The 12,486-nt window shown below is 41.8% G+C and overlaps 1 protein-coding gene across 3 annotated transcripts in view; it reads left to right on the top strand.

Annotated features, from left to right (window-relative positions):
• The window catches only part of DIPK1A (divergent protein kinase domain 1A), a 135,332-nt gene that overhangs the window by 101,235 nt on the left and 21,611 nt on the right, over positions 1 to 12,486 (top strand). For all 3 annotated transcript variants that reach the window (XM_088458478.1, XM_088458477.1, XM_088458476.1), the window contains one exon: positions 2,107 to 2,241. In XM_088458478.1, coding sequence (XP_088314604.1) covers positions 2,107 to 2,241 — 135 coding nt within the window. The remainder of the gene's footprint in view (positions 1 to 2,106; positions 2,242 to 12,486) is intronic.

The following is a 12,486-nucleotide window of genomic DNA, read 5'->3' as shown; positions in this document are numbered from 1 at the left end:
TTCAGTCTATAAACTCAGTAGAGGTTGGGTATGGAATCCCGACTGTCACAATGCCAACTGTCAGAATCCTGAAAAGCGACATCCCTGATGGTCAAAATCCTTGGTGAGTTTTTTAACCCAAATCTTAAACCCTATGCTAACCCTAACCATCCCGTTTTACAGCCTAACCCTAACCGTCCCGTCCTGCAGCCTACAGCTGGCCACACACTAGACCAACTTACATCCAACCAGCCAACTTGTTGATTGGTTGGAATGAAAACCTGATAATGAATGAAAGCAAAAGACAATCAGCAATTTGCTCCCAAATGCCGGAAAATGAACAAAAACTGTTGTTTGAACAAATTGTTTAGATCAAACATTTAACAAACTTGTCTGACGACCATTTTCATCTGTTTTCTGGCATTTAGGAGCAAATTGCTGATCATCATTCACTCCCATTCCTTACCAGATTTTCATTCCAACCAATCAACAAGTTGGATGTAAGTTGGTCTAGTGTGTGGCCAACTTAAGTCTTAAGGTGCCCACACACTAAACGACTCGCAAACGATGCAATGCCGTTAACGATTTTCCTTGAACTGCCCAACAGCTCCCTGGACAAACAATATCGTGCATAAAGTGTTCATTTTCACATATGATCTACTAACGACCTATCATGCGTCCTCAACGATTTCCAGTGCATCATTCTAGAGATTGCCAGATCTTACCTAAGATCTGAAGATACGCTTAATGACCCGCGGGACAGGTCATCGGTTCGTTGTCGCTCAGTGGAAACTGTACAATTTGCACAAATTTAAACGATTTATCGTTAGGATGCATCAATTTTGTGCAAATCGTACAGATAATCATATAGTGTGTGGGCACCTTAGTTGTCCCGTCCCGCAGCATAACCCTAACTCTCCCCTCACACATCCTAAGCCTGTCCATCCTGTCCCGCAGCCTAACCATAACTCTCCCCTCCCACAGCTAAGCGTCCCATCCTGCAGCCTAACCGTAACTCTCCCCTCACTCAGCCTGTCTCTAACCTGCCCTTTAGAGCCTAACCCCAATACTTACTGTTGGGATCCGTCGGGATTGTGATTGTCAGGTTGCCGGGATCCTGACTACATCCCTTCAGTAGGAGCGAGTGACATAACTGAGGTCCAAAGAACCTCATGGCTCATTCATGTTACCAGATCCTATTGACTTTCCTGGCTGAATGGCTGCTCCTGCTATATGTTGGCTCTTGATAAATAAAAACCAAGCTACTACATATAAATAATCTTCATCCGCTCTATCTATCCTATTCTTACTTCAATTTATGTTACGAGTCTCATCCAGCCAATCATTTATTTTAATTCAACTGTCTAAGACTTTTGGTATTTCATATTGTTTCTGCCTTTTTTCATTTCATTTATCCTTACGGTCTATGTCCCATCCATCTGTATATTATCTCTTGATCGTGTCAGTCTTTCTGTAAGTTGCTGATGCTATGTGTAGTCTTAGTATTACAATACATGGTAAAGAATATATTGTAGAATGCAATTGTATAGAAGGGCCTCTATAGCCTAACCGATAAATAATCACTTGGAGTCTTGGCACCTTGTGTCTTTGCACTTTTCACATGAGTACTTAGCAAGTCCTCCCCTCTGGAAATTTTTAAGAAATTTAGAAACCTTTAAGTTTATTTCAAGGTGATATAAAATGTTGCACAAATGAAACGGGTTGGGTATGGGTTCCCAGCGGTCAGAATACCGACAGAGGCATCCTGACCGTTAGAATCCCGACACCCGTAGGTAAGTATACTACCACTAACCCTCTAACCCTTACCCCTATCCTAACCCTTCCTCCCCGGTGCCTAAACCTACCCTTCCCCGCACCCTAAACCTAACCCTCCCCCTAGTGCCTAACCCTCCCCTAACCCCCGATACCTTCGGGATGCCGGCGGTTGGGATTCTGGAGTGTAGATCCCGAAACTGTCAGTATTCCGACACTTGTATTTTTAGACTGTCAGCATCCCGCACGCCGGGATGTTGACTACATCTTAATGAAACCTATCATTGTATATTGTAAGATAATCCTGGTTTGTCTGTAGGAATATTGTAACAGGACCGTTCTGTGTATCCGCAGGCTCGCCTGTCTTATATGCGGATAAAATACCTCTTTTTCTCATGGCTGGCGGTGTTCATCGGCAGCTGGGTTGTATATGTTCGTTACAACTCGTACACAGAGCTCTGCAGGGGACATGAATGTAAAGCTAACATTGTAAGTATGGTCTTTACATAAGAAAATATAAGCAGCATTGTGTTTGTATGACTTTGATTGGCCTTTTATAACATTTCCATTCCAGAAGAACTATATTTGTTCCTTATCATGGAGTATGTTATCAATATCTTACATTAGCCAGAGCGAAATTATTTCTTTAGGACTTGTGGTGCGTTTAGTTTATGGTTTCTACAGTAAGTAAATTCACTGATCTTGAACATTCTTTAAAAAGTGATGTCCTACTGTACTACTCAACTACATTTAGGGATGGATGCATAATCACCAGTGATATTGGGTCTATGTAAGCTCCTACCTTCTCTAAAGCTCTAGAGCAGGGATTGGGAACCTCAGGCCCTCTGAGCTTTTTTTCTGCTAGCCTCATCTGGATGGCAGGGTGCCTATATTGGTACCCTGCAGCCAGAATCTGTGTAGCAGTGCCGCCTGGAACGTCCTTAGGATGCTTCAGACGGTCACACCGCTGCTTTTACAGCTCCCGGGAGCATCCTCGGGATACTCCAGGCATTGCTGTAGTCACTGGCGATTGTGGCCCCGTCACCGTGTGACATAATCACACGGAGGGGGCGTGGCCTGCACTGGGCCCACAAATAATGTTATATATATCAAAATGGCCCTTGGCAGAAAAAAGGTTCCCCACCCCTGCTCTAGAGACTGTATTGTACGACAGTTCTTTCTCTACAGTATGGCATTTTCTTATTTGGAATACAGATGCTATTGCCATTTGATATGAAATGGAAGCAGAAAAATAAAAAAACAGATCAATGCAAGTACTAATAAAAAAGCATTTTTAGTAAGCAATAACCAGCTTAGCATAAGTAGATTTTCATGCACACACACACATATAAACTGTTCAGACATAAATGTGACTTCATTGTAGTAGGCTCACTTAAAGAATACAGTAATTAGGAAACTAGAGGAGATGCAGCCAGCATTAGAGATCTGGCAGATGAGTAGGGATAGAAATCTGATATTAATTAGAGGATTAGGTCTTGAAAGCAGATTTCATATATGACCAATGTAATCTATGAAAGGCTTCCCCTGCATGGAGGAACAGAGAAGGGATAGGAATGAGAGTGAGTTGACAGTTTAATTCTTTTTATGTTATTAGGAGTCTGGTGACCATTAACAACTTGTACTTGGTCAGGATGTAATAGTTGAGGTAATAAAAGTTGGGGTTGGGATGCAATAATTTTGGGCAACATTTTAATGACCTAATGTAGGAGGGCGACTGAGCTGTAGTTGAATCATATTTCAGGCTATTTTCTTTTTATTTAGAATCGTGATTATTTGGTCGTGTATAATTTGTATAAGGAATGTGGAGTTGCTGGACCCTAAGGTACATACTGACGACAGATCGGTCAGCAGACCTATCCGCAGTCAGAGCGGCTGATTGGAAAGCTATGCACACTAACCAATCAGCTGCTCAATTTGCCTGAGCTGACATCACAATAGGGTGGGCATTTAAATTTGCCTGCCCACTTGAGATGTAAGTGTTGGCGGTCCCTGCAACAAGTGATATATCGCCAAGTTTGTACCCAGCATAAGTTGTAGATCTGTTTGTTATGGGGCAAGTTCTTCTGCAAAGTTTCTATAAAAACAGTTTGGGAATCAGTCTGGCACTGGGGAGAAATTAATAGGCTCTAGGACCTTCTCTTTAGACTATGGAAGATCGGAGGGATTATAAACAACAACCAAGACTCAATCCGCTTGCTCAGCATTCAGTAGAGCACAGTGCAGTGTAGGTAGTTCAGCATCTGGATGATAATTGCGTTATCATCACATATGATCTACAAGAGAGAGCACTATTTAGATTATTGAATTGCTCTAAGAAAATAATATAATGATGCACCTGCCTTCTGCTGATCTAATTGGAACAAATACATCAAAACAATCTGAAGAAATGGGAGGACAGTATATTAGTACGTTGATTAAAAAGGAGAAAATATATTTATTTACAATTAAGTAATTTCTGCCTGTGGGATATAACTGCTACCTCAACGATGGGGAACGATGAGTGTCTCCCCAAAAAAATGGTACAGTACAATAAAAGGAAAACTCGAAATACATTTAATGCATAAAAGTAATTGCACTATTAAACACACTAAAATACATTACATTAAAAAGCAAAAGATTAAAAACAAAACATTTACCTGATTTCAAAACATACAGGGGGAGATGTACTAAGCCTTGGACAGTGATAAAGTGGAGAGAGATATAGGGGTCTATTTACTAAGCCTTGTAGAGAGAGAAAGTGGACGGAGATAAAGAACCAACCAATCAGCTCCTAACTGTCACTTTACAGGCTGTATTTGACAAATAACAGTTAGGAGTTGATTGGTTGGTACTTTATTTCTCTCCACTTTATCTCCAAGACAGTGTGATGTGGCATCAGTTAGATATGGTTATGTAAAACGCTGCGGAATATATGTGCACTATATAAATAAATGTTAATTAGTAAAAAAAAAATTCTAAGCAAAGACGACTTTGGAAATTCCAAACCAAAGCTTGTAAACAGTGTTGCATCATTTTAATGAGATATTACAGGAATACATGGCTTTTTAACCCACGATTTCCAGCAGTGGTCCCAGCTAATATAGTTTGTTACCTGCTTCATTAGAGGTTTAGCAATTGTGCCTTATTGGATTCCTATGCAACAGAAGAATAGTATCAACTGTACTTGCAGGAAGAAAGAGAAAGTGGGAGATGAGAGAGAACATAAAAAAAAATGAGGTGGGCAACATAGAAGTGGGGGAATCCAAAAGAATTAGGAGGGAAACTTGCCTGAAGCTCAAAAGAAGAGGAAAGACAACATGTAAAACCAATCTTATTTTATTGTACTCTCTTGATGAATGAGGTCTCGAAATTGCTACATTTTTGGACAGAACCACCATATTGTTGGCCAAGGTGTTGTCATGCCTGCAGTCCCTCCAGCAGTGATCTGATGCTGAAAGGAAAAATAGAGTGAAGACTGGTGGGTACAAGATACCATCTATAGCTATTTTCTTTGATTCTTACACCAATGCATGTCTATGATTTGGTCGCACTATTTCAACTCCAAGGTCATCCTATTGTCCCTTTCCTGAGCCACCTTACTGTCTGTTGATCTATTAGAGGTTTATTTTGAGAGCTTACAAGGCCGTAGAGTGATAAATTAAGACCTCTCGAGTTTAATCTCGGTAAGCTAAAGTTTTCCAGTGGATCATATAGAACTCTGACAAGTAACCAGAACAGAATAAAGCAGATGTTTTAGAGATGCTGAAAACATTTCTTGGATGAGGGTTTGCCAAAGTGGTCCTGCAGGTCTGAGAAATCAGGAAATGTATTACGGGGAGTAAGGTACCTGCCTCTAGGTCTACCCAAACTCATTAAAACCTGCCTCTAGATCTACCCAAATCAATAAAACCTGCCTCTAGATCTACCCACACCATTAAGTGATTTTTGCATTGCCTAGAACAGCTTGGGTAATGTGTGAGGCTAAATGATGAATCTGGAAATTGAGTAAACTCAAGCACCTGTCTTATGCATGCTTTTACAAGATCCGTAAGTGAAGCCTGGGCCTCCTACTAGGTACAATACATTTTGTACGCTATGCTAGGCCTCCTACTAGGTAAAATACATTTTCTATGCTATGCTGAAAGCTTTTCAGAAATGGGGAAGGGACAGAAACTGGAAAGGTCTAAAATAGGTTGAGAAATCTAGAGAAGATGTTAATTTTCACTGCGTTTTTTCGGCCAACCTAAGATATGAAATGACCATTTAATTTTGCCAAGTTCCTCTTAACAGCCTCGTATAAGTGAAGCAAAGTTTGCAGCAAATAGTTGGTTGTAGGATTTAGTGAGATATATATATATATATATATATATATATATATATATATATACACATATACACACACAGATGTATTTCTAGTTTCTAGTTTGCCAACTGAACTTGTAGTCACTCCTTGGGTAAAGGGAGTGGTATTGGGTCAACATTCATAGGGATGGCTTCCATCTTATTCAGGTTAACTTTAAAGTTAGATAAATCCATAAAATTAATTAGGGAAGAAAGACAAGAGGCTTGGTAACAGTGAAAAGAACATAATCTGATAGAGTATTGAAGCAAAATAACTTGTGCACCACGCCAAAGGTAAAATAAATGATCTTCTAATTATTTCATATAAGGGGATTACAGAATTACAATATTCAGCAGTCATTAGCATAGAGATAATCAGTCAGTCACAAGCAGCATGTCTGGGCTTCAAAATTGAATGTTTATCATCTTATTACAGCAGACGCTTTGTATAGCATAGCTTATTACAATACTCATAAGTAAACAGTGTCATCATACAATCGGTATCAAAAATCTTCATCTCAGTCACATTCCCCAATTCTCATTTCTGTTATGCAAATTTCCTGGTCTGTAACTCAATATCCATAGGTCAAGAGTCCTCTTGCATTCCAGTAATGTCTCATACATCATACAGGGGCAGTCTGTCAGCTAACACCAATGCGAACTTGGTTTGGCTTCTCTCCACAATATATAACCCCTTGATCGGTACACACAGTTGGCTTTCTGATATCTCAAGTGTGTGGTCTTGTACAGCAAGGTGGTCAACCTGAAATGCATAGTCATCCTCAGTCATCGACAGACTCGCTGGTCTCTGTTCTTATCGGTGAGCTTTCAGACTGCCAACAAATCATGCAAGCAAAAACAACATGTTGTTATATGCAGACTCAATCCATTCGCATTCAACCATCTTGGATTCTTTTAAAATACATAAATATTCCTATATGTGCATTTGCTATGTTATGTTTATTAACTTCTAACAACTTATTTCTAATTTAGATAATATATTGATGTGCAATAAATAATATACATATCACTTATGATTATTTTATTAGCATTAATTCACCTCTCACAAATGCCTGCTTATATAATATAAGGGAAATGATATTTCAGTTGTATCAAGAGCAAGCCTATGGTCCATGTGACCAACCCAAGTACCAGATTTAAGGGTTTTTAATGCATCTTAGGTGCAAGAAGATCTGTAAATGAGATTGAGTAGGGTCCTTGTAGCTTTGGAGGAGAGAATTTACGCTGAGCCCTAAGGACCTGAAGCTAGCAAAGCTTTTTATATTTAGGAAATCACTGATATTTTGCAAGTACAGCAATATGGGATTCTAAAACCTTGTTTAGATGCCGCTTTGCTTTCTTCTCAGAATTGGAAATCTTAATGATGAATTTTAGGTTTGTGTGCCTCCCAATCAGTATTGTGCATGGTATGACTTGGGTCATTGTGTTCTCAGAACTCTGCGATTGTTTGAGAATTTATGTCCCATTATGTGCTTCTTAGTGAGAATAAAGTCATTGTTGCACATCGGCGATGCCTGTGATGTAGGAGAGGAAAAATTTAATTCTGGGTTATTCGCAGACTGGTCCGACTAGTAGACTATGGAGATCTCTGAAGTGTGAAAAGCAGTGGGTATATTTACTAAGGTGCAGGTTTTTAGAATTGGAAATGTTGCCCATAGCAATCAATCAGATTCTAGCTATTATCTTCTTGAACAGGGGTGGCCAACCAGTCAGAGGCAAAGAGCCAAAAAATATCTGTAATGAAGCTAAAGAGCCGAAGACGTGAGCAAAAATGGGGCATGGCCTACCTGTCACAAGGCCACGCCCATTTTTGTGCGCACGCCTTTGGTATGCCATTTGCACGAGCATGACCTTGTGTCACACACCCATTTTGTAGTCACACTGGGGACGAGTCCAGCACATTGAAAATATTGCATTTGTGCCCTTTATGCAGTGCCCCTTATGCAGTGCCCCCTTTATTTATGCCCCTTATGCAGTGCCCCCTGTATTTGTGCCCCATATGCAGCCCCCCTGTTTTTGTGCCACTTATGCAGTGCCCCCTGTTTTTGTGCCCCTTATGTAGTGCCCTTTTTATATGTGCCCTTTTTATTTATGCCCCGTATGCAGTGCCCCCTGTATTTGTGCCCCATATGCAGCCCCCCTGTTTTTGTGCCACTTATGCAGTGCCCCCTGTTTTTGTGCCCCTTATGTAGTGCCCTTTTTATATGTGCCTCTTATGCAGTGCCCCCAGCCCAGTACTTACCTGACCACGCTGGCTTTGGCTCTGGCTCCCGCTGCCTCTGACTGGATCTAACTAGATCCAGCAGGCGCACAGGGCAGGCTCCTCACATCACGGATGACGTCACCCGCGTACTGCATCACTGGAAACACTGGCCTCTGAAGTGATCAGAGGCTTCTTTAGCCTCTGACCGCTTCAGAAGCCAGCGTTAACACATTTCCAATGGGGGGAGCCGCGTCACAAAACCTAAAAAGCCGCATGGGGCTCAAGAGCCGCGGGTTGGCCACCCCATGTTCTAGAAGGTGCTAGATAAATGTTAAGTAGAATCTGATTGGTTGCTGTGGGCAACATCTACAATTCTATAAACCTGTAACTATACCCCCAAGAGTCAAGTTATGGTCACCTGAGAACAATACGCAAGAAAACATTGTGTGTAGGGATCAAAAATATTCTCAGAGTCAATTACAAAGCAACGTTACCTTAAATCTGAGTTTTACACAGACAGTATGGGACCTACTAATAAGAGCTTACAATCTAAAGGGAGCCATCACAAAGTGTCAGTAATAGCCCCGACTAAAACAAGAGCAAAAATAACCTGCCTTTAAAAGAGTTGCAGATGACAAATCAGATATTATAGCAAAAGATAAACCATCAGTACACTCTTCAACTGCCTACAAAGCTGGGTTGCACATTGCTGCCTCATGTGTTAGAGAGAGAGCCTGCTTGCATTCTCTTTTCTGTGCTTACATTATAACTTTAGGATAAGATTTACAATGGTTTATTTGCCTTTATGGATGCCAGAGAACAAAATGTTGTAGTTTGTGACAATTTTGTGTCTAGATCTGTCCCTAAGGCTTCAATATGAGCTTGGTGTTCACTTCTAACAGCCTCTAATTAGCCCAATTATTCTCAAGGCATTTAATTAGGAACATGTTTAGAAGAATCATTGTGATGGGAGGTAATACGTAGACTAAAGGCCCCCATACATCAGCAATCTGAAAACCACAATTGAACAATTTGAAGATTTGTTGCCCGATTTTAGGATTTACCAATCTAGCAATATGCGTCGATACATTACAGATCTTTTTCAGTGATTTGCAGATCATTTTCTGCAAACACAGATCTGCCAATCTTGAAAAGCCCATCATTTTACTAGTAACAGTCTGCAAATCTGCTGATTATCTCCATACACTAGCTATCTACAGGCCCAATCCATCTGTGAAATCCAACATGTTGGACAACCTGATTTACCAATTCCAATCACTTTTTGGTTGAAATCTGCGATCTGTGAGGCCCATACATTGGAGATTTTTATACACAATCAATTGCAAATTGCAGAATTGTCACAATCGATTTCTGATGTATGGGGGGCTAAAGTATGCAATAAACCATATTAACAATTTGCTGCATGTGACTCCAGAACCCCCGTTAATGTTCAACAGCCGAATTCATTGGATTGGCGTCTGAACTAGAGCATCGGTGCACACCGCTATGGCCATTCAAGTATTGGCCTGTTAGCACCTCCTTCAGGCACCTGGCTGCCTGAGGAGCTACCTGTATGCCTGCTCCTGGCATCACCACACCTCTGTGCTTTGACTCCTGCAGTATCGTGGACGAGATGCGATGTTGGGCAGCACAGTAAGGAACACTACAGAAGGAGGGGCAGTGAAGAGCACAAATTTACAGATGGTGGAGGATGAAGTGCACAATAAGGAACATACAGGTGTAGGGGTGACGAGGACTGCAATAAAAAAAATACGGGGCACAATTAAGAGCATAAATACCTGGACGAGCACAATACAGTGTCATGCTCCTAAAAACGACCTTCTTACCTCTCCGGTGTTTGTCCAGGCTAGCGCTGAGGTCCGCTCATGCTGTGCAAGCATTCCGGGATAGCACAGAGGTCCACTCACGCTGCACATCGCTCCGGCTGGTACTGAAGTCAGTCTGTGCTGCTCCTGCTCAGTACATTCAGGGTCTAGTCACTGAGCATGGGGAGATGGCTCTCCGCAGCCCCTTGCTCACAGTGTGTCTCCCCAGCATGATGGTATACAAACTGCATGCCAGAGTTCCCACCTAAACTACAGTATGGGTGCAGCCATCTTGGACTCTGTCACCTGACACACTTCCTCCACTCAGAGAGCTGCTGCCAGACCAGCTGATCGCATCATCCAATTCCTGGGGATCCACCCCTGTAAATTTCATTTCTGTTGCCAGTACAATGTCGCTTCTGCTGAAGTTACAGCTCTGTGCTGAACTCCCAGGTACTCTGTGTCTGATCGTTTCCAGTCCGTTATATTCCAGTTCCAAGTCCCGGTAATCAAGTCTCCAATTCCATCTCGCACTCCAGTCTGGTTTTACCACAGAGACTTGTTATTTATCTGCCTCTATCAGTTCCTGCTGATACCTCCAATCATCTGTCCCATCTGATATCTCCTTACATCGGCCCAATCAGGTAAATTCAAACATCGGTCTTAAATTGATCCAGTACTTCAATTCACCATCATCGGTCTCAAACCGATCCAGTACTTCAATTCATCAACATCGGTCTCAAACTGATCCAGCTCTTCATATCAGCATCACCGGTCTCATACCGGCTCTACTCAGTAATCCGACATCATCTGTCCCAATCCGATTCTTCTCATCTTTCCAGTATCATCATCTCCAGTTCTCATTCCAACCTGCTGTTTAATAAATACATTTACTTTCCTGTCCTTGCCTTCGGGCCCATCATCCTGTACAATGGATATGGGTGGAAGATCACACTAGCGCTGGATAAGATCTCTAAAAAATGTTCATACACCAGTATAACATGGAAAATTGTTACTGGTACCAAGTAGTAGTAAGGGTCAGAAAACACACTAGGGTCCCAATGCTTATAAAATCCTTGGATCACTGGTCTGGTCACCTCCCAATGTACACACCTGCAGCTACTAATGCGTTTTTCGACCTTTGGGTCTTCCTCATTGTTAGTTTCTTTATTTGTCCTTGAGGTGAAAGGATTAAGAATATCGCCAGCTGCAGGTTATAAGGGAGTGCCCAAAAAGTGTCCACACCCCTTAATTAGAGCCATCATCCTGTACAGTTCATCTACCTCCTAACAGTAATACATGAGGAGGTCCTGGCTCAAGCCAACCCAGTTTCATCCACGCCTACCAAGTCTCCTCTTCAGCCTCCCACGTCTTTTCCGACCAATTCTAAACCTCAGGCGTGACATACAGAACATATGGAATGGGAGGAGGCACAATAAAAAAAAACCATATAGACGTGGGGGCACAAAAGACATAGGGGGAATATATAGACATTGAGGTGCATATAGAGACTTACTAAAGTGAGAGTTTTTAGAAGTGGAGATGTTGCCTATAGCAACCAATCAGATTCTACTTAACATTTAACTAGCACCTTCTTAAGATAATCGCTAGAATCTGATTGGTTGCTATGGGCAACATCTCCACTTCTAAAAACTCTCACTTTAGTAAATATACCCCCTAGAGGGGCCAATACAGACAAATGGGAAGACAAGACAAAAAAAAAATGTATAATGAAAAGAAAAATCTAAATGTAACATATGTTATGATTGCTAAAGTGATATTAATATAAAGGCTTTCTATCCAAATTAATAATCCTCAAAACCTTAAAGGTAAATGGGGTCTATAGTCAGAATGGTTTGGATATGGAATGCCGGCACTCAGAATCCTGACATCTGTATCCCGACTGGGTTACAATGCTGACACCTACAGGTAAGTAGGCTAAACCTACCCCTAAACTTAAACCCCCCCTCCCCGTCGAAGCCTAAACCTCCCCTGTTCTTCATTCGCAGTGCAAAGACATCATGATATCATGCACTGCACCAAAAGAACTAAACTTTATTGTGTAAGGTGATGACCCATTCCCTTCATGTCTGCGCCTGCTCATTGGTCCAGCAGCACAGGCGCGAAGCACCTAGGGAAACACTAGACTGGTACTGGGAGGGGGACACGACCTTCAGAATCACGGGGCCCAGTACAATTGTCCCCCTTGTATCCCCCTGTCGCACGTCTGGTGTGTGCTAGGACCACCGGGCCCTAGTCTCCCTCCTGTACCGCTTTATCAGGATTCTGGATTTACTCCTTAGTCTCTGCCTTTATCAGGGGATTCCTTTAGGACCAGTATTA

This window comes from Taudactylus pleione, unplaced genomic scaffold (genome assembly GCF_031769625.1).
Source record: "Taudactylus pleione unplaced genomic scaffold, aTauple2 ptg000835l, whole genome shotgun sequence".
Classification (NCBI taxonomy): Eukaryota; Metazoa; Chordata; class Amphibia; order Anura; family Myobatrachidae; genus Taudactylus; species Taudactylus pleione.
Note: the sequence above shows the minus strand (reverse complement) of the source record. Positions and strands in the feature narration are given on the sequence as shown.